At 46.6% G+C, this 22957-nt stretch overlaps 1 protein-coding gene across 2 annotated transcripts in view; it reads left to right on the forward strand.

Moving 5' to 3' along the window:
- The window catches only part of CACNA1H (calcium voltage-gated channel subunit alpha1 H), a 125590-nt gene that overhangs the window by 95714 nt on the left and 6919 nt on the right, over positions 1 to 22957 (forward strand). For both annotated transcript variants that reach the window (XM_063342723.1, XM_063342724.1), the window contains 8 exons: positions 3122 to 3273; positions 5237 to 5346; positions 6474 to 6607; positions 7185 to 7255; positions 15373 to 15451; positions 17582 to 17703; positions 18189 to 18527; positions 20274 to 20426. In XM_063342723.1, coding sequence (XP_063198793.1) covers positions 3122 to 3273; positions 5237 to 5346; positions 6474 to 6607; positions 7185 to 7255; positions 15373 to 15451; positions 17582 to 17703; positions 18189 to 18527; positions 20274 to 20426 — 1160 coding nt within the window. The remainder of the gene's footprint in view (positions 1 to 3121; positions 3274 to 5236; positions 5347 to 6473; positions 6608 to 7184; positions 7256 to 15372; positions 15452 to 17581; positions 17704 to 18188; positions 18528 to 20273; positions 20427 to 22957) is intronic.

Raw genomic sequence — 22957 nt, forward strand, 5'->3', positions numbered from 1 at the left:
GCTCAGCTGAAGGGATACTTGTCTGTGTTTGATAGAAGTCTGCTAGTTGTCTGGTTGGACTCTCATCCCAGAAACCGTTTCCCTGGAGAAACCAGGCACAGGTTGCATTTTGCCAACTGTGATTAAAGATGCACTAGATCTCCTCCCTTTGCTGTGCCCACGTCCCCATGGTCCACTGTTCTCCTCATGCAGGTTGTGTTGCAGGCTCCACGTCTGTGGTTGAGCACGCTGTAGCAGTAGGTGTGTGCAGTGAACACTTACACCCAAACTGAGGGGAATAACATAGTATATTCTCACTAAGAGGTAAAAATGCGTGTCTGATCTGAAAGGAGGCCAGAACCCCTTGCTGTGCTGTTGACTGAAGTAAAACTCCTGTTCCTAAAGGGACCGGGAATGAGCAGTGACCCAGCAGAGCTGGGGGCCTCTGAAACACAGCCGCCCTCCTGCTTGGAGCGGGTCAGAGCTGCACTGAAGCTGTGTTGCTGATCTCTCACTGCTTTCACCCTGCTGCAACCCCTCTGCCTTCACAGGATCACCCCAGCCTAACACCAACATCGCTGAGAGCAGAAGCTGGCCTGTCCTTCCTGCACACCCCTGCTCACCACCGTTAGCCTCGCATGAGCGGTATCTCCTCTAATGGACATTGCATGGGTTACTGCACTGAGCATGACAGTGTTGTTGCATGTGTTTCGAAGCGTTGTCAACTTTATCCCAGACTGTCCTTGTATGTGTCCCCCCAGGAGAAGTTTCTTTTTCGTCTGTTAACCTGGCTTTAGGGATGTAGTGCATCCTAAACGAGTATAAGGCGTTTCCTAGAGCTCCCTCATCCCAGTTCAAGTTAAACCTGTCCCAAGTTTTCTGAGGAACCAGTTGACCAGGCATAGCCAGCGCTGAGCAGTGGCAGAGTGTACAGACACAGATCTCTGAGATGCTTTCACGCAACAAAACAGACCCACCTTCATGGCTGGGTGGTTCCTCCTTACTATTTGTATTTCTAGCCCATGTAAAGAGAGAGCTGTGTTGCTGACAGGCAGCCTACAAGGTTTTCTGTTCAGCAGCTTTACAGTGAAAAATGTCGTCTTGTGATTATGCTTTAGAATTAGATAAGTAGTTTATAAAACATAATAAACATCAGATTTTTTTACTGAATAGTTAATGGCTCCATTTGGGCAGGTTAAAGAGTAGTTGCCATCACCTGCAGCCTCTTCTCCTCATGTGCTGCTATCCAGTGTATTCGCACACTGCCCATCACTGCAAACGTTCTGAGATCCATTAATCAACCATTAGTCATTAATAAATAGTCCCTTAATATAACATTTGATTATTTGGGGTATTCTCGGACTTCCCAACAAATTGGTTTTTTGCATTCCCAAGAAGACATTTCAAACAAAAAAAAAAAAGTGTGTCGTAATTCTGAATACACATGAAAGCACATTGTACAGACTTAAGTAAACATTATACTGCAATGCTTTTATTATTATTTTTTAGACACATTGGAAGATTAGCCAAGCTCAGTAGCAAAGACCTCCCTACCAGTCCAAGATGACCAGTAGGACTAAGGCACATGAAAGCAACAGAAAAATGTATTCAAAAACGATTGTGTTTGCTTTCATCTTGTTTTTCCACACCCATTAGCAGAAAAAATAAGCCTAGGTGACCCTGGTCAGAAGGAAATGTTTTTCAAATGCCTCCGCTCCACTTGTAACTACCAGAAATAATATCAGTTGAAAGAGAGCAACAGATTCGGTTTCTCTTTATCCAATTTATTTTAGGATTTTGGACTCTAATCTGGCATCAGCTGCACCACTGGAAAAAAAAACACCCCCCCCATTTCAAGAGTCACTCCATTTGAAAGATATTAGCAGTATGAGAGGAGTGGAAGATGTATTTCAGGGAGGCACTGAGTACTTTTGGACTTCCTTCCCTCCTTATTTTTAAGGTGAAGAAACTCCTTCTTCCCAGCTCCTCATGCATTTAAAGCAGAATTTGCTGAAACATTTGCAAAAAGAGCCTCCCTGTTAAGAACAATCTTGCTCTGACTTAGTATGACCTAACGTGTCTCTTCCACTTGCAAAATCTACAGTAATGCTGACTTTGGCCTTAAGTACACTTTTTGAATATTTACATTTCTTAAGTTTGAAAAGAATTTGACTCCATCTGAGTGCCCACAGCCATCTTGTGGTCACAGTCTAATTTAAGAGAGACACACACAGTAAATACAACTGAGTCACAGGGCAGCGTCCAAACACTCTCCCTGGAACAGCCCCGGGAACTTGCTCATGTGCAGAAATTTCCCCATTTCAAGGAGAAGAAAGGAGGAGTCACAACCAGAGGCAGAGATATAAAATCCATGCCGTCATAGCCTGAATGATTTTTTTAGATGGAACCATGCCCTTGTTTTTATATTTCCAGAGGAGCTTGTGCTGATAGTCTTCATAGAGACAAATGCTGAACTCCCCCCCGCTCCATTGCTGTTGATGCTCTCCTGTGTGCTACTAACCCTCACGCATGTGCCCTACTTTGCCACAGGCATTGCTATGTTTTCTTTAGACCTTTAAAATACACCAAAAGTCTTCTGTCACAGAAGCTGAGCTCAGGTTGTGTTCTTCTCTTACGTGGAATATACCTGACATCAGCGGGATTAGGAGAGGTGCCTGTCAGAGACCTGCCCTAAGCCTTTCCTCTAAACTGGAGTTGAAGCTTTGCTGGGTTTGAAGCTTTTCTCTTGGCTTTGGGTCTCATTTCCATCCTGCTTCTCACCCTTTCTGGTTTGTGACAAGAGTCCCATTAAGTGCAGAGGTTGTCCTGTAGCCTGAGACAGAGCAGGAAAGACAGAGAGCACCTGGGAGAAAAAAGGACCTGGTTGTCAAAGCTGTGGAGGTCCCTTCTGCAGGCACAAGAGGTTTGGCTCAGCGTGGTAACGCTACTGCAGTTCTTGAAGGCCTCGCTGCTAGGTAGAACTTGGCCATTTCACGTGGCTTGCTTGAATCGGTTCTCCCATGGGGTTTGCCCTGCGTCTGGGCGTGTGTAAGATATGACCCACAGGGCACGTTGCAATGGCTGCCAACCGTGCAGCAGGGCCTGCATTCATTGCATTGCCTTTCTTTCTCTTTTTCTACAGAAGCCCAACGTAGGCCTTACTATGCTGACTATTCACCAGCACGGAAGTACATTCACACCCTCTGCACCAGCCACTATCTCGACCTCTTCATCACATTCATCATTGGGGTCAATGTCATCACTATGTCGATGGAGCACTACAACCAGCCAAAGGTAAGAGCCACCCAGCAACATGTTGGCTGTGAAACACAGCAGCATGGGGTAGCAGAGGACCTGAGGACCATTCAGGCTTCCCTTGGGATACCATTGACCAGTCTGCAGCTGGCCCTGCTTCCCTGGAAGCATTCCCTGTTGTTTGAAAGCCTCAGCAGGCTCCAGACTCAGCATTGCAATCCGTCTAACTTCTAGGCCAGATGGGAGTCACTTGCCTCAGCCAAAAGTTTGATTTCCCTGTTCTTGCATAAAAGAAAACAGAATAAGGCTAATGGAGAGTGAACTAAACTTCAACAAGGAAAAAAACAGTCCAAATATTTCCTGATCACAGACATGACTGACCCTCAAACTGTAAACCTTTCTAGAGTTTTAGAATATTCCACTAACAGATAGAAACATGAAGTTAACGCATGCAGAGCAACTTTTCTTTTCCTCAACGAGTTTAGAATAAACCAACTCTTAAATACAACCCTTCTTTTCTTTATGTATCATACAATCGTTCTTTCCCAAGAAAACCTTTGGCATAAATCATATAGCCTGTCTATTTGCCGCATGTGTTAATCTTCCATCGCATTATCATTCATGGAGCTCTGGGCTTGGTGTTTACGTTTCTAGTATCGCATGGTCTGCCGGATAACCTGCAAATGCCTCCTAGAAGCTAAGCCAGAGGGGCACCAAGCCTGTGTGTTTTACGCCAGCTGATTCCGTGCTGTTCTGCCCCCATAATTCCTTTGCATAACAGCCTTTGTTTCCCATGTAAATGTTATTTATCCAAATTAGGTCGTATTTATACTTGGTTTACATTCATGTAAAACATACTGTTGTAAGTCTGAATGCAAGCCATCACAAAAGATAAGAGAATTCAGGCTCAGGCAGCGTGCTTCAGATGAAATAGTAAATTGTCCCACATACTTTTAAGTTGCCATTTTATTTTAGACACTGGAACAAAAATAGGGATAGTGGTGCGTTGAGGAATGCCAACAGATGAAAAAATTTCCGCTCTTATTCCCAAAAAATCAGTGCGTGGTCATGCCACAGAGCTGGGGTCAGCAAAGCACAGTCATCACACAAATGTGAGGAGGAAAGCTTTCCTGCGTCCTGAGGCTTCCTCTGTCAACAAAGCAGGCATTGCTTTGCAGACTCCTCTATTGCATCTTATTTCCAATTGTGTCTGTTTTGATGTTCACTGTTACCATTTTTTTATTGTGAGAGACCTATACTACATTTAACGAAATTCCCTTTCCCTCCCTCCTCTCCCCAAATCCCTACCCAACCGGAGCTGTTTCACTCTGCAGCTATTTTAAGGTCCTAGCAAGATTCTTTTGCTATTATTGGCCTACGGTTCCAATGAAATCCATTGTAAACACTCATCAGTGTAAAGTATAAACACTGCAGATTCCTAACTTCCGAGAGCAGCTCTATAGAGAGCGTGAACATTGCACCAAATATGGACATACTTTGCCCCGCTCTAGAGATGTGACATTTTTCAAGAAGGCAAGATTTAATCCATCTCCAACGTTATTTATTTTTCTGAGGGTTTTAAGCAAAGCCATTGTCCTCAGGATTGCCATGCTGGAACAAAGAAATGATCCATCAAGTCTTTTATTCTACCCAAGACTAGAGAGTTTAGAAGAAGTGAAGTTTATTAGGGGAAGGGGTAAGATTTTCTCTCTGTCCCAGAGTCTGAACAATTTATGCATTGAAGCTGGGGGATTGATAGCTCTTGTCATTTTTAGCACAACTAGTATTAGCGCTTATGAGGTTTTTGCTTGCATCAATGTCTAATCCTTTATTTGAATTTTGGGGTGTGATTTAGTGCAGTTTTGTAACTGAGCTCTGCAAGCCATTATGACTTTACTGCTTACATCTGTGTGCCTATGCCATCTTTGTGCCTGCCAGTCCCTCTGCAGGGGCTCTAGGAGAGGATAGCGTGGGCTGGTCTAACTGGTGTCTCTCTTTTCAGTCCCTGGATGAAGCTCTGAAGTACTGCAACTATGTGTTCACCATAGTTTTTGTGTTCGAGGCAGTTCTGAAGTTGGTGGCATTTGGTTTTCGAAGGTTCTTTAAGGACAGGTGAGAATATTTTAAACTCCTGTGCATTTGGAATAGGGCTGTATTGACCTAGTTTCAAAGCCAGATGCTGGGTAAATGTAGCGTCACTATGATAGTACTACACGCTGTGTGCAAGGAAGAGCAAAGGGCTGTCTCTCCATGGGTGCAAACTTTATAGTCTAGGAACTAAAAATTCTAAGAACTACTGGTACTACTTTGCAGAGGGAATTCAGGAAATATTACAAAATTCTAGATACGTTCTTTCCCCCAGTATCTGCCTCCCTCAGGTCTGACTGGCTCAGCTTAGAGGTCAGAAGCAACCTGTTGGTATCAGTCCAGTCCTCAAAAGAGTAGTTTTGGCAACCTAAGGTCACAAGAGTCCCTAAAAACAAGTCTCCTTTGCAGTCCAAACCACCCCTTTGTAGTCTGCTGGCTTTGTAAAGCCTTTGGCAAAGACAGTGGTAATTGTGCCTTCAGATCCCAGCTGCAGAGAGCTACGGCTCTTATTCTGCCTCACATTTAGCCGGAAGCAAATATACCTGAGAGCGCATTGTGGTCTGGCGACTTGCTGGGGAGCAGGGTAAGATTGGACACTTTTCCACAAAAGCAGCTTGTTTGCCTCATTTATCCTGACTGAGTGGTTGGAGGCTCCTATGAGCAATATTACTTATGAGGGAAATTGCGTAGGAAAGGCCCTCAGCCTCTTCAAATCTTACTGTCTTTCTGGTGCTGGTGTGGAAGGCCCTCTGCAAGTGTTAGGCTGTAAATCAGTGAAGATACTCAAGTGGAGTAATTCAAGAAACAGGTGACATAACATAGCAGCTGTATTGCACTACATTAAAGGTCCCTCTAGCCTAGTATCATGTCCCTCTGAGTGGCTCCAAGTGGATAGCAGGGGGACGATAGGGACTGGGAAGTAGACAGGGACACTTCGCAGTCACAGGCTACAGCAGCCTGTGGCTCAGAGGCCGTCTTGTGCCATCTGCAGTGAGTTGATTTCCTACCACATAGAAGATCGTGAACCCAGATACGAGAGAGGAGAGGCATTTGGGATTTACTTGTGCTTGTTATTAACAGATAATTCTCTACTCTTGGGTGTCTGTCCATGTATGATTAATTCTTCTGTCCTTCCTCTCTTTGTCTCTTAGGTGGAATCAGCTGGATTTGGCCATAGTTCTCTTATCAATTGTGGGAATCACGCTGGAGGAAATTGAGATGAACGCTGCGCTGCCCATCAACCCCACAATAATACGCATCATGCGGGTGCTGAGAATAGCAAGAGGTACGGCCTGCTCCATAGGTGTCCAACCCTCACTCCAGACATGTCAGGAAATGGTTTGGCCGTTTATTCTTCTAGTCTGCTGTTTTTCAGTTTGACTTGGAACAGTTAGGTGATGAGGCTGCAAAACATCATTTCAGAGACAAACAAGGTGGGGTTTCATGAGTGTTTCCAGTGGCATCTTAGATTGGTCTCTAATTCAAACCTGGGATCGCAGACCTTTTATATTGATGCCAGGTAACAGCGGGAAGCTGTGGAAAAGGGAAGATCGGAGATGGAGATGATGCTCTTCACTGATGAAGTGTCTCCCCATCACTTTCCCATTTCCCTGCTAGGGCACGCTGGGGTTCTGGCTTTTGATCTGTTTTACTGATGTCCTTAACATTAATTGGTGTGGGAAGCAGTCAGGACATTCGGATGTTCTGTGGGCTGTGCCAGGATGCAGTGAGCTTGGCATCTGTATGAATAGATGCAAGAGAGATGTAAACCCTCCCTACAAGATCTGAAGCTACATTTCCTTTATGGCTTTTGCTTGAAATATTTCCCAGCCCTGCTGACCAGGATTTGATTCTCATTGTAGTGCTGAAACTGCTTAAAATGGCCACCGGGATGCGAGCTCTCCTGGACACAGTGGTACAAGCACTTCCCCAGGTAAGCCCCCAGACTTCATCCACGCCCAGCTTGTTCCCCTTGGTGGACTATGCCTTTTGGGCCTGGAGACAGCTCTCCATCATGTTTGGTGGGCACTAGAAGCCACCTGAGAAGGATATCAGCTTTGTCTGCTGCCACCAGTGCCTTGGTAGCAGAGTTTTGCATGGCACATCCTGCTCACATAGTGTGTGTTAGATGGGAGAACCAGAATGATGGAAAAAGAGTTAACAGAGAGCCAATTGCTATAGGCAGAGCTTTTATAAAGCGTAGATTTCACTGGCAAGTTCAGGAAACAGAAGGATAGGCAGAGAAAGCTGTTGGTGAAAGCACTGCAAGTAGGCAGCCTCCAGCTCGGTAGTTTTCTTTGTGAGACAGGAGCAACCATGTTTATTGGCAGCTCGCAGACTTTAAAAGGCAAATAGGGAGGATGTTTCTGAGTGTTAAAAGCTTAAAGCGGGATTTCAAATCACCATATTCTCATGAGCTTCAAGAGGAACAATGATCCTGCCAGTCTTAATGACATTTGATAGGATCCTTCAAATGTTCGGTTGCTGGGACCCCTTTTTTATGGATCCATTTATTTGAAAAGCAGACACTGTGTAGACATCTCTTCCAGAACATGAGTGGCCATATGAGAATCAGGAGAACTAGTACATGTAATAACCCAAATATACCCCTCCGAGTTAGTTGCTAAGTACAAAGAAGCCCATGATCTATTCAAAATGAACTGAAAAACAAGGGGAATTTCTTTTTCTTGGAAAGACCCATTTACTTTTCATCACTGCCATAAAGATGTTTCTAAGCTGAGACATTTGCCCCTTGGTATTCATATTTCCTTTTCAGTGATGGATTTTGGCTGAGACTAAAGCATGGAATTTATCAACCTGACCCCTGTTTTGGCATTTCAAGAAAGCATTTGATTTGTGTCTTTTTTTTTTTTTTTTTTTCGAAAGCATTGTGATTACAGAGCATATTTTCTCTTTCCCCGTGTTTTCTCTCCCCCCCCCCAAACAATAGGATGGCTGCAGGCCAGGTTTTTTATTTCCTTGGGGTTTTTTTGCAGTTTACATTCAAAAGAAAGTCTCTTTTAAAGGGAAATGCCCAGGGATATTCCAAGCAGATCTTGCGCAGATAAAAATGCCATTTTGTCATCCAGTGAAATCCAGAAAATGAGAAGGGAAGGTTGGGAAGACCTCTCCAACACTAATCATTCTTCATAAAGCTACAGCTTTCATTTCAAAGGCAGGGGAACGGTTCCTACCCCAATTAATGTAGCAGCCTAAAACCACAGCTGGAAAATCGTCATTGAATATGTCTGCTAAGTGACAAGAAAAATGAATTTGATGTTTATTCATTAAGGTTTTGGGGAAATTCTTTGCCTTGTGTATGTAGAATGTCCATTTATGGGCTTACCATGACAAGGTATTGTCATTGCATTGCAATACACTTTCTTTCTCTCTCTTTTGATGATTTTCATCAGCTTCTTATTTGTTTTTATTCAGCAGCAGATATAGCTTGAGTAACATTCACAGAACCAACTATCCTCAGACTTGGGGAAATCTTAGCATTTTGATTCAAGTTTGAAGCAGTCACAGTACAGGCTTAGTCTCCTCTTCTGGAACTTCAGACTGATGTTGAGCTGCTGTTTTCGATGCAGGAAGGCTTCCTACCCTGCTGCATCCTCCTTGTCTGGTAATCTCATGTCTACCAGTTCAGAGATCATCTTCTCCACCATGTCTCTGAAAAAAATGAGATGGAGTAGAAGAGAACAAATAAGGAGAGGCAAAAGAGGCAGAAAGAATGGTCAGGGAAAGATCTCAAAATGGCACCTTCTTTGCCCACCACCTCTATGCCCTCGTAGTCCCAGGAAATGTTTGGGATGGTGTGAATCGATCATCACGTTCCTGCCATAGGCCATCTGTGCTTGTGCAGCGCTGGCTCTTTTACCCACTGCTGTGCAGTCTCGAGGCAGTATCTGCTTTTTGAACAGGAATCCAAGTTTTCCTGTTTCACAGCTGGTTGACCAAGAGGTTGAACTAGTAGTGGGGTCGTGGTCACCTGGAAAGGCACTGCCAGCCTCAGCTCTGAAGGTGCACCCTCATGGCATACCCTTTTGGAGGACGAACAAAATCTGTCATGGACTTCAAAACATGAAGTGCTAAAATCAGCTACACTGGTGTAAATTTGAAACAGATCGATCCACTGTTTTAAACGGAGCGGCTAAAAAGAGTCAGGCTAGCGTGACCAGCATTGACTTCATCACTTAGACACTGCCAGTCCTAATTAAGCCAATTCAGTGCTGCCATTCACAGACCAGAAACTCCCCTGTGATCGCAGAGGCCTGCTTCTCGCATGACACAAACCACACAGTTCTGCACTGAACCTCAACAAGTCTTTTAAAAGCCACCTGGTCTTGCTTTAAGGATGCAAAGTGTTAGGGAATCAGCCATCCCCTATTGATGAAATACATTCTTCCAGTATATGTTTACTCTTTCTGCTAAAAAAATCTGCTGTTTTAAGTCTGAATTAGCCAAGTTTGTTTTTTCATTGCATGTAATTTTGCTTTTTTTCTTCTAGAACTTCTCCTTTTTGGAGCAATAAGAGATAAAATAATCTCTTGTAGTCTGGCAAACAGAAGAACATTGAAATCCTTTAATGGCTCAGTATGAAGCAGGTTTTCAAGACCTGTTTCAAATGTTTTCCTCTTCTTTATGAGCTCTGGACCCATTAAGGCTATGTAATGAATTATAGCACTTTTATGCTTCCGCTGAATATTCCCTTGCTTATACATCTGGTGGCTGCATCGGTTTTGTAAGCAATGTCTGCTCCATAAGACTCCTATTTGATGATAATCCTTTAGTCCTTTTCACATCCCCTGCTTCCCAAAGTACAATTCTCCCTTTCTGTCGCATGCCCTGCACTTCGCTTTTGGATTTCTAACTTTACATTTGGCTGAGTTGAAATGCTCATTGTGTAAGTGAATCCATCATACTGAGCAGCCCAGCTCAGCCTGCACAGCACTTCTAATACCACTTGCCAGTAAGAAAACCTGCAGTCAGTGCTAAGCTGCCAGTGCTCTTCCTGATAGAGAGGACAAAGTGGAATCCAGTCCAGTTGTCATCCTGGCTCTGCAGAGTCAACAATAGTAAAGTGTGGAACTTTCCTATCAGAAGATCTGAGTTCTTTTTCCTTCTTCTTTCTCACGTGGTCTGTAGATGGCACATTAATTAAATGCAGAACTGTACAGTATACCTCCTCTTTGTCTTCAAAGCTTGGAACTCCCCCCAGATGGACTCTGTGCCAAGAAATAAGTGAAGAACTCCTCGTTCTGTCAGTGCCCTGAAGGACAGAGTCTGTAGTTTGCTCCTCTCCAGGAGTTTAACTCTTCATGGAGCTATAATTCCTGTGCTTATCCCACCTTCAGCTCTTGAAGAGGTTATCTAGCGTTCTGTAACAACAGTTACGAGACGTAAACAATAGCCTACTTTTGCCGGACGCTGAAAACCCACAGTGATTGTGAATCTCACAGAGCAAGAATAGAAACGTCTTACCAGCAAACGTTGCAGATGCAGATTCTGGAAGATAAGGGGGTGCTACGCTGCACACTGGAAAGAAGTGCAGAGATGCCTGAGAGATTTGAGTTGTGAAGCAGAAATCGTTAGGTAAAGAAACCACCATTCTGCTGGCTGTTAGCACTGGTCTCCGTGGGGCTGAGTGGATACACTGAAAGGGAAACTCATTGAGTTCAGCTGGTGGCCTTGTGGTTGCACCAATGAGATGACTTTAGCCTCCAAGGTTGTCTGTCTGTCCCTTTCCACTAGTCCTGGAATTCACACAGATGGCCTACGTTTTCCAAGCAGACAAATGTGTTCATTTTCTCTTGGGTCTAGTGCATAAATTAGACTGTGTTTTCCTGCTGCCAGGCTTATTGCTTTGGCTGGAGAGTGCTGGAAGGAAGATGAGTAGGACTCGTGTCCTTGGGAAGGATTGGCAGGGACTTAGTTTTATGCAAAATTGCTCTTGACAGGCATCCCAGGGAGCTGTGTGCGTTGCCTGCATGGACAACTGAAATGCCAAGGTGTGGGCCAGTGATGCAGAAATAATTGATGTCAGAGCAGGAAGAGGCACAAGAGGAACTGTAGTGTGCTTCAGCCAGCCATTGCAGGAGTGGGGCAGCAGAAGACATGTATTTCACAAGTGCGTCTCCCAGAGCAGGGAGAGTAGAGGCCGGCAGGATCTAGAGGGAATTGGGTAGAATCACACAGCTGACAGTGCAAGAGGAGTGATGGTGCCCAAGGGGCCGGTCTCCTGTGGTACATGATCAATGCAACACATTCGCATATGAAGCTAACACAACCTGGCATGGTCGCTTTGCATCCCAGTTGCCTGCAGATATGGGCTTCTTACTTAGCGGCATAGGTCAGAGGTTGAACTCTGATGGGGCGTGCAGTGGTGCTTAACAGTCTCACATAAATTGAGGCAAATAAACTAATGGCGATGTCCACAAGAGCTAAAGTAGAGACAGCCTCCCCAGGTCATGCAGGGGCAGTGGGAGAAGGGGTTTGCTGGGTGTGTGGAGAGGACAGTCACTTTCCTTGCCGCTGAGTAGGGTTATTCCTGGGCTTTCGCAATGGTAGATCACAGATCCAGCTGGGATGTGTTGTGGTGAAGGCACTGTGTGCCTCTGTCGCAGGCACACAGACAGTTTTGCCAGCAGTATAAGACAGCCAGGATGCCAGAAAGTGAAGGTCTAGGAGGAATCGCAGATACTCACCAGTGTCTGCCTTCTCTTATACCTTCTCTGAGGTACTTTAGGGCACCAAGAACATCTTGGAGATGTTCTTCATCTCTGCTTCATTCCCTACAGGCCACAGGCTCCCCTCAACACTGGAGCCACAGCAAATGATGGATAGCCCCTGGCTGCCAGACAGGCCTTATCTGTAGTTTTCTCTGCCCAGCCAAAGGCCTCAGCCCAAGTCAGGGGGAGTCTGACAGATAAAGAGAGCATGGGCTGACCTGTTCAGTGCTGCTAGAGCAGAACCACTTCTCAGAGCCTGCCTGGGTGACCGGCTGCCAAAGATGAGGTTACTGACCAGAGCTGGATCTCTGTCCCTGATGCAGAGCCCGGCACAGGCATCCCAGCCTTTGGCTGCTGGAGAAAAGTGCCTGGATGTGCTCCTGCCCCCTCCCGTTCCTCCCAGCAGCATGATTCATGCACGATCTTTTTCTTATCTGGTCTCAGTAGATCTCAAAGTGCTTTAGAGACATTAATTACCTATCCGCAAGGGTATTACAAATGGGAACGTTGAGTTACAGGAGAGGAATGACTCACTCGAGGTCACAGACACACAACCAGTCTGCCTTCTCCGCTACTCAGCAGCCGCTGGCTGACCTCGCCGTCGTCACCTCAGCCCATCTCTGAGAACGTGCCTTGGGTCCTTCTCTGTGCTCAGGGTTAGTGAAGGACATGGGCTGAAGAGGACCTTCCTTTCCTTTCCTGAGGGACACATGCCTGAGAGTCATGGGCTAGCACTGACAAAATACTAAATCTGGCACTGCTCAGCCACATTCTCTTGAGCATCAAGCGTTTGTGGGCTGCAGAGAAAATCATGCGCTCTCCAACCTCACAAGCCACCAACTGCCTGCACATATCCATGTGGATGCTACATCTGCAGGGGGTGGTCACAGCAGCAGGTTGTTCTTGTGCACATTAGGAGCAACCTGTTTCTTAGCTGACACTCCAGAGCAGCTCTGGCTGTCTAGATACAAGTTGGGACGGAGTTTAACGGTAAAGGTCATACCGTCATCCATCCCAGAATCTTTGACTTGCTGCCGTCTCCTACATCTCTCTTTTATGTAGTCATGTTCCCACATCTGTCAGACATTCAGTCACTTCCCAAGAGATCCTGTGCATCGGCTGAGCTTTGGAACTGCCCCTGTGTCTGCTCTCAGCCAAGGGCACGTGCAACCTTAGCCACCAGCAAACAGCGCATTAGCAAGCATGCTTCTGTTAGCATTTTTCGAGCATGCCTATGGCTGGGATGCCTTGAGCCTATACAGCAAACGCATGAGTGTAAACTGGTCTTTGAAGGACTAGTTGTGAGACGTGTTGGTTCAGTAATGTAATTAGTCACGATCTTAAATATGGGATCCCTTACAAATGCACATTAGATCGTAGGCAAATTGTTTATGAGCAAATGTCAGCTCATAACACGCTTTGCATGTTGAGAGATAGATTAGTTTTGACTGATAACCTGGTAATAACTTTGATGTTAGCCTAAATGCTTTGGAATTTCATCAATGCCAGAAGTTTGCAGGCTGATTTATTAGGCATTAAAATAGCAGTAAAATGTTCAAGCTTATAGGCTGCTTTGAAAAAATTCCAAGACCCTCTTCTGCAGTGCTGCAACATCAGGCTTTAATTTACACTCGACCTAGAAAACTTGTTTATCACTTTTATTTTTCTTCTCTTTAATTATTTGCTCATTTGCCTCCCTGGCAGCATGTGTGTGCATTTGCTTGTGGGCCTGTTATCCTGTGTTTTCTAATTTGCAGTCATTTTGCAGACTGCCTTCTAATGTCTTACAAACCACCAGTGGTCCAGCAGACATAAGTTAGGAAACATTATTCCAGGAGACAGTACATGCAGATGAAATAATCCAGAGCAGCCATCCACATCACCGTATTATCTCTATTATTCCCTGGAGTATGGTAATAACGTTAGTGGAATTGTAAAGATCCATGCGTAGTAGCCAGTTTAGGCTTCATAGCAATTACAGTCTCCACTGGGTGATTTGACTATTCCCACTTCTTTACTACAAAAAAAACTCTACTTCATAAGCGATAGCTGTGTTAATTTTATGATAACACGCATCATACCGATACCTTTTCTAATGAAATTAAGCAGCGTGGTCAAAATACCCAGCAACACTGTGGCTGTGCTGCCTCAGAGAAGAAAGCTCTCTCAAACTGTAGAGTTCACTAGAAGATACCTTGGAGATCATGAATCCCTCAGCCTGACTACCTGAATCACCACCTAGTTCATTTTTATTTAGAGATAAAATGATGCTTGTGACACTGTGTCTAATTGGAGAACTCAATCATGCTCCCTCTGTTACCAGACGATACACACAGGCATTCAAAAGTGGCAGGAAAGATAAATGTGACCGGAGTTAGTTGCGGGTAAAATGCAGGTGGTTAGCTGGTCAGGTTACTCTGCCTTCGTGTTCTCTGCCTGAATCACAAAAAAATCTGCTCTTTGAGATGTTTTAAAGGCTTTGACCCAATATAGCGATTGACTCAAGTGCAGATAAGTCTGTGATGCCACTGTCATCGAGAGCCTCTGTGTTCCCTTTAGCATCATTGCACTTCTATTAGCATCCCCTTCCGCCACCTTGCAGTGCGTGTTCATACCTAATAGTAGCACACCACGCAGAGTTTGAACTGCAAGGCGCCTGCATTTAAATGTTGGTATGTGGAATAAGGCTTTTTCTTTTGAGACATTGAAAGCTAAAATTCAGGCAGTCATTGTTGAGAAATATCTGTAAAGTGGCAAGGCTAGGAGAGCTTTACGTCTTACTGGAGCATATGTTCCTTTTCTGAAAGCCCTCCAGGCCAGCGAAACCTTTGAAAACAAGGCAATTCCTCTTGTGGCTTGAGACGTGTCTTGTCACTGTCTTGAAACCCTCAGCCTTCCTGCTCTGTCTCAAACCTGGCAAACAGAAGGGAAAGGCTCTTAAAACTCACACCAGAGCACCAGGTCACTTAAACTACCAATGCACTGAAGTGCAGTGCTAAGTGTCGCTGGGGCTACAGCTACGGGTTGGCCGAGTTACAGATGAAGGCAGCATCCCGGGTAAGTGGAAGGGTGATGGAGAGGCACCAGCCAGAGAGACTGCTTTGCACCTGGGAGCATCTCCTCCTTCCCCCACACGGGAGACTTCTCTGGGTCTATTAAAGCAGAATGTTGAAAGGAGACCAGATTGTTGGAAGCCAGAGGAGATGATAATTAGCCGCTGGTCACCAGTCCCTCTTTTTCTTGTGTTTAAAATGTGATGGAGCAATTTTATTCATGACCTCAACTTGCCTGACCCTTGTTCTGCTTTCTCCTTGTGTAGGTAGGGAACCTTGGCCTACTTTTTATGCTCCTGTTTTTTATCTATGCTGCCCTGGGAGTGGAATTGTTTGGCAAGCTAGGTGAGTAATGTGCCTGACACGATTTATTTCATCCGGTTGATGTTTATTTGGTATCTAGCTGTTTCCTTTCTTCTCTCGCTCGTTCTTGGGCCTTCCTTAGCTTCACAGCTCATGGTCTGAAGATTAAAGTTTTCTCTTGATCTCAGGGTCACAGATGACACATGAGGATGTAATACAGAACCTGTCTAACGTGCACACACACACACACACACACACACACATTTAGAGATTTGTCCAACGCCCTCCTTGGCTGTACAGGAACTGTTTAAATATAATTGTCCAGCATGGATATGTTCACAAAGATGGAAGCTTGCTACTTAAGACAGAACATGAGTCTGCAAAGCTGGATGGTAGTCAGATTCGTGCTGGAGAGATGCCACCATAAACATGTCCCTCCTCGGAGCTTCCACCACACTCCATTAGTTTTCTGCGCTTGGCTGACATTGCTCTTCCAGCTGCCCAAATCTTGTCTGTCCATTGTTCTTCTCAGCGTCACCTTCCCCTTTCTACATAAATCAGAAAGCATCTACTGGTTCCTGATTGTCCAGCATCATCTATTTCTCCAGCTTGAGAATACTGCGTTAGCTGATCATGAATGTGTCCACCACTAAAAAGAAAATCAGGTGGAGTCCGAGAGAAAACGCTGTAGCCCTACCCTGCCCAGCTTAGCCAGGCCAAGGCAGTCACTGCCTTTAAACACACTGTTGAAAGGAGATGTGTCTGCCTTCTCAATGTTTGCATCCCAATTAGGGCTTCAAGAGCATCAGAAGGGCCCTTACTCCACGGTGATTTTATGGCTGCCATTAATCCCCTTTATGAGTCCAGCCCTCTGCTCGGATTACAAATGCCTGAAAGCAGAATATTTCTTTCAACTAAAGACAAATTATTTTTCAGTCTTCAACAAATTCTGGAAAAAAAAATAGTTCTGCATCTACCCCAAATTAAATACTGCGGGGGTTTTATTACATACCTAGATATATAGTTATGTATTGCTTCAGCCACAAAGGTGAAAAATGCCCTATTCACAGAGGCACCTTCTGCTGCTCTGAATCCTTTTTGTGTTTCCACGCACACACCTTGCCAATGCCAGCCCCAGGTAACCACAGCGTGTGGTCAGTGACTGGGAAAGCCCCGGTCTCGTCTGGGGCAAACTGCAGGCAGTCAGCACACCACTTCCCATCCTGATTTAACAGGGAAATACTTTCACTTCTTTCACGCGATCGCTGCTGGTCCATCTCAGCCCCGAGAACCACCAGCGCGTGCTCCCCCAAGACTAGTCATTTGTAGGGTTTTTTCGCTTTCTTGGTTTTCCTTCCTATTTGCCGCTGAAATAAATAACCAATAGTGAAATGCCCTAGCAAGAGACATTGCTGTCTGTCCTAATGAATATTTAATGAGCCTGTGTTTTATGGAAAGAGCGAGGTTTCATATGTTCAATTTACCTTCATTAGTATATTAATTCTCAGGGGAAAAATGTCAAATTGCTTCACTTTATCTCAGTGAAATATCTCTCATGGCATATATACCCTGTGAAAAATAATCAAGACAAGGACATAATCAAGAGGATAACAGACAAAGGATACTGTAGAGCAGCATTTGTTGAGACAGCCCAGCAAGTCTGCTTATTTCCACCTCCTTTTATATCTCTTTGTGTTGGCTCTGCCTGTTGGGGTAAAGTCAAGAGAATCACAGAAATGTTGGTGGCAGAGGCCTCTGGAGGCCCCCACCCAGCCTCACACTTGAAGCCCCATTACTAGCTCAGAGTTCCTGTGGCTTTGCCTAGCGAAATCTTGAAATCTTCCAACAAAAACCTCTGCGGTGACCTCTCCCAGGGCTTTTGTTGGGCCCTCCAGATGAAAACAACTTTCCTAATGTCCAGCCTGGACCTCCTAAGCCACAGTGTGTTGCTCTCCATTATAGCCTCCACTGAGAAGAGCTTGGCCACATGATCTCTGCAGCTGCCCTTCCGTAGTTGCAGGCCACCGTGAGATCACCGCTTAGCAGTCCTCCCTGATGCCGTGTATCAGTGTGGCCTATCTCGGGGTCTCACCACCAGGTTTGGGGGGCTGCTCTGAATAAGCACTGGCAAACATGACTTCACTGACGTCCTTCTGCTTCTCTCTCCTGCAGACTGCAGTGAAGAAAATCCTTGTGAAGGTCTGAGCCGGCACGCAACTTTCACCAACTTCGGCATGGCCTTTCTCACCCTCTTCAGGGTGTCAACAGGAGACAACTGGAATGGTATCATGAAGGTGTGTGCGACCTCTGGGTACTTTCTTCTGTCCGTAGATATATAGATTTCAGAGAAATTTAGGCACCTCTTGTGCGAAAACAAAGAAGGTTTCCTTTTAAAACATGAAAATTAAACTTTCCCATTTAAAAGTCAAGTGCATTTTCAAGGGATAATTTGTCCTAAGTCTCGTCCAACCTGAAACTTCATTCTTTTTAACATATTTATAATACTTTGTGAAAATTGTGCCGGTTCTTATGTCTGAGAGGAATAACCATGTATTCTGCGCTCTCTGCCTTTGGGATGTAACACCATCCTCCTCTTTGTAGTTGGTGTAATTCATGCTGTCCATATTTTCTTCTATCCATTTTGTTGTACCTATTGTGTCTAGGATGTGTAATTACATGCTTTTCAGTCCTCAGCAGGTTATATTTCATGTTTCTGTATTTTGAGCCCAAGCAGAGCCCCAGCCCTTATTAATCCCTCACCTCTGCCCCTCTGTTGCAGGACACTCTCCGGGAATGCACTCGGGAAGACAAGCACTGCCTCAGTTACCTGCCTGTTATCTCTCCTGTCTACTTCGTCACCTTTGTCCTCATCGCACAGTTCGTCCTAGTCAATGTAGTGGTGGCAGTGCTGATGAAGCATCTGGAGGAGAGCAACAAGGAGGCCAAGGAGGATGCTGAGATGGATGCTGAGATCGAGTTGGAGATGTCCAGAGGAGCAACCACCTCGGCCACCAGCGGGAGCAGGGGAGGCGCGGTGGCCCCGGAGAGCAGAGCACCCTACAGAAGTCAGGAGACCATGAAGTCCGAGTCAGCGGTGCAGGTGAAACACCAAGCCCTGGTAATAGTTCACACAGTGCGTCTTCTGCTCTTCTTGGGCTCAGGGTAGGGAGGGGACTGTTCTTACCAGTCACTGCTGTCTGATCATCAGGCAGTCAGATCCCGAGGGACACAGAGCCAAAGAGGCAGGAGACAAGGCAGCGTGGGAGGAAAGCAGCTTTCCCAGGTCCCCCTACAGCAGAGATGTCACAGCCGCCTCCACATCTCCAGTCATCTCAGGAGGGCTCCCTGAGGTGGAAGGCTGCTTGAAACGCGTTCTCCAGGGCTAACGCTGTCCTGACCGTTGTTCTGGGGGAGGGATGAAAGTCCATCTCTTGCCATTTCCAGTTCATTCAGAGGTCCCTGTCCTGCCACAGGTCCTTGTCTTGCTCTCCCAGCCAACGCGTTGGTCCTTGTCGTTTTAGCATGGCAGCAGCACCAGGGAGCAGTCTCATAAAGCCGTGGGAATGCTGGCACTGTCAGCCCTGACACATACAGCGAGGGACAGCATAAACTCCCTTCACACAGACACAGAAATACCGCTCAGATTCTTTTTAATCCCACTTAGGGATTTCCAGAGGAGCCTCAAGCAAATCGTAGTGTGCGGCTCAGGAGGGCTTGTCTGGCACCGGTGTGAGCATGCAGCTTCCCGCTGTCTCGTGCTCTGCTTAGGGCATGGCTGACTTGGACCCTGGGAATTGTCGGACCCCCTCAGCAAGAAGCTGGAGGTTTCATGTTGATTTTCCAGACGCTGCCTGCTTTCTGATTTCTATTAGTGCTCCAGAAAAATAGGGCAATCAGAAGTCAGGGGGGAAGGAGGGGCAGGAGATAATTGTCTCATCTCATGTCAGCAGCATATGATGAAGAGTGAATACGAAATTGCTTTGTCACCGTGATCACAAATAAATCTACTGCAAAATCAGTGGGGGATTTGAGATTAAATTACATTAAATTAGATTTTTGTAAAATGCATCAGGCTCTATTAAGTCAAGTAAAAGGAAATTTAGTTACACAGCAATGGGGAATTCACTATTTGAATGTAGTTCCTAATAGACATTTCTGCAGGAAAACGCACCATAAACGCCCAGGTTGCTTTTCTCATTGGGGGAAGAGAGGGAACATCCTTTCAGGTAGGCTGCGATTGCAAACTGAGTTCATTTTCCTTGGGCTTTCCTCATCTTTCAATACCTCGCGAGCACATCAGGAGCCATGCAAAGCCTCCTCTTAGCCCTAGGAAAGCCATAGCGAGAAGTGACATTCCCCAGAGGGAGAACAGCGAGAGTGGGGAGCTGGCTGCAGTTTTCCGCCCCCCCCACCCCGCAGAGGAGATTGCTCGAAGGCAGGTGAGGATTTGCAAGCCCAGGCTCCCCTCCCCTGCACAGTAGGGAGGCAGAGGCACCGCGGTGGGGCTGGGTTGTGATGATGCCCACACTCACATCTCGGAGGCGCAGGCTCCTCTGGGCAGGCGTGGATGGCTGGCAGCTCGGTACCGCGCTCCCTGATAGCTGCACTGAAAATATTAACTACATAGAGCTCTGTATGACTAATCCTGCCACTGATGGCGGCATGGGCACCCTGGAAAGTGTTGCAAGATGCTCTGTATTTTTACTTGCCATTTGTGCCAGTTTTTTCAGCCCACATTTCCTTTTCTATTCCTTCCTGCTCTGGATGAACGGGGCAACAAGGAAATGCCACAGGGCAAATGTCTTCGAGCGTTAAGACCCGGCCTTGCTCTGCTACTGATGTTTTCTATCTCCCCAATTTGAAGGAGGCGCTGAGCTGTGAGAGTGTGTCTTTAGCCATCCCAGACTCAGACACGCTGGAGGGGGCAGAGGCTCCCATGATGGAAATCCCGTCCTTCTGCTCTGTATCCCACCATGTCCTGACACCTTCCCACAAAACCCCAGGCCACGAGGCTGAGGTGAATGACGTCGTGCCGTTGCTTCTGCGTTGTGGCATTGTGCTTTGGTGCTGTGCAGCTAGCGGTGGTGTCTGAATTGTCCTAAACCTGTCGCTTCACAGCCACAAGAGTCGTTTCCATCCTCTGTCCTTTGTACTGCCTTTGCGTGTGCAGGGGCTGGGCAAAGAACGTGCCAGCAGCCTTGTGTGGGACACGAATGAAATAATACTCTTCTTCGCTGAAAAAGTCTCACATTTGATGTGCGATGTGATGTGTGAGCAGTCTGTCTTCAAGTGATATGTCGAGAGCTGGAGGCAGGCAGAGTCCTTTGCCGAGAAAACACAGCCCATTTTGGTTTCCTTACTGTTACTGTAAGAACCTGTTTATGATACGGTATTGAGGAAACAAAGACATAAGTAGATCAACACCTTAGGCTTTCAGCAGGCAGCAGAGCTGTGGATTCAGGAGATGCTCTGGGCACATCACCCAGCAGACCAGAAGGGCTGTAGTCCCCTCTGCTCAGTCCCTCGCCATTGCACCATGAACCAGTGCCCAGGTCACGCCACATAAAGACCCTGCACGGTTTGCCCTGCTGCAGCACGGGGCCCGCCTCAGGGGGAATGAGCTCCAGATGTCCTCTGGTGGGCATGAGAACATGCGAACCACTGTCAGTGATGAAGATGCACACGCTGCAGCGGGGAGCAGCACACTTGCTGTCGTCACAGAACTTCCAGTGGCCACCCAGAATTAATCCGCTTTAGATTTGGGCCATTTCCCACTTTATCACCTGACCTCTATCATGACTGTCAAGGCACCTTCTAGTGGCAAGTATCTCGCAGCACCTCCAAGCAAATTCTGGGCTCAGATTAAGCTCTTGATGACCAAGTGGTTTCCCCTGTGCAAGATGAGTGATATGAAGGTATAATCCTCAATCTTCTCCGCAGGGTATCCATTAGCTCAGCACCTGGAAGCTGCAGAGCCTGAAAGGGAGATCACGGGGAAGCATCTTTCAGTGACAGGCAAAATTTGGGACTTTGTAAATGCAACCGCAAGGGGTCCTGAGTTTCTGCTGGCAGAGCTGAGAGTTTGTTACCTCCACGGGGAAGGACAGCACAACCCCGGATGCCACCGGAGCTGGCCTGTGCAGGGATGCCAGCGTTGGCAGGCACGGACAGGGAGTTACCTCTTGCCCTTGTTGTGCCTCTGCCTTCCCCACCGCACAGGCTGCGGGAAATGGCTAAACTCCCTCGCAGCGGTGGAGACACGCGCCTTCGGAGAGGGATCAGGAGGAGCCCCTCCTCTGGGAATTTTGCCCACGACTTATTTGTAGGCTCTTGGCTCCAGGCCTCTGAGAAGTTACAGTGTTCCCTCTTCCAGAGTATCCTGCCGGTCACCTTTGCTTACAAGAGTATCTGCTGGCCATTTAATCACCCAGGAAGGGTCATGTCCTGTGGAGGTATTTGCAGGATTATTTCTTCTTGGGCTGCCTCCGCAGCAGAGCAAAATCAGAGCTCCAACAGACTATTGATTCCCAGACACAAGAGGCAGGAGTTGTGCTCACTGATTAAAGATGCTTAACTGAGCCTCTGAGCTCCATTATCGTGAGCCTCTACGGTCAATTTAATGCCTTTCTACTTGGCTAGAGAGGGGTCCCACAGCAAGTAGGCTGCCACCTTGCACGTCTCTGTCACGGAATCACAGAATCACAGAATGGTTCGGGTTGGAAGGGACCTTTAAGATCATCCAGTTCCAACCCCCTGCCCTGGGCAGGGACACCTCCCACCACACCAGGTTGCTCAAAGCCCCGTCCAGCCTGGCCTTGAACCCCTCCAGGGGTGGGGCAGCCACAGCTTCTCTGGGCAACCTGGGCCAGGGGCTCACCACCCTCACAGCAAAGAATTTCCTCCTGATATCCGATCTAAATCTATGCTCCTTTAGTTTGAAGCCGTTACCCCGTGTCCTATCATTACACTCCCTGATAACGAGTCCCTCCCCATCTCTCCTATAGGCCCCCTTTAGGGAGTGGAAGGGGCTCTAAGGTCTCCCCGGAGCCTTCTCTTCTCCAGGCTGAACAACCCCAACTCTCTCAGGCTGTCCTCATAGCAGAGGTGCTCCAGCCCTCTGATCTGGGATCCTCCCAAGCTCTCAGGGTTCCTGCAGGCAGGGTTCATCATACACAGTCTCAGCAGCGCTGGTCCAGTTTGGGCTTTCATGGGTTTTGAAGGAGCCACATTGATTTCCAGGGCATGGGATCAGGTTCCTGAGAGCATCAGGCGTTCCCCACCAGAGGAGGACAGCAGTGCCTGTGGTGGTGTGTCTCCAAACCTTCTGAGCTGTCGAGAGCAGCTCACCAGGTGCGAGCCAACAAGCTTCCTGTCCATGTTTCATATTTCAGGAACTTACTTATTAGAGTGGCTTTGAAGCCATTTGAAATGTGCCCACATCCCTAAGTCAATAGGGTCACAATAGCTGAAACTTTAAAAATTGCCGTTGTTTATGTCAAGAGGGGATTTCTGTTCATTTGTCCCAGCCAGAGAAGACAAATACAAAAT

The sequence above is a fragment of the Chroicocephalus ridibundus genome, chromosome 8, assembly GCF_963924245.1.
Source record: "Chroicocephalus ridibundus chromosome 8, bChrRid1.1, whole genome shotgun sequence".
Taxonomy (NCBI): Eukaryota; Metazoa; Chordata; class Aves; order Charadriiformes; family Laridae; genus Chroicocephalus; species Chroicocephalus ridibundus.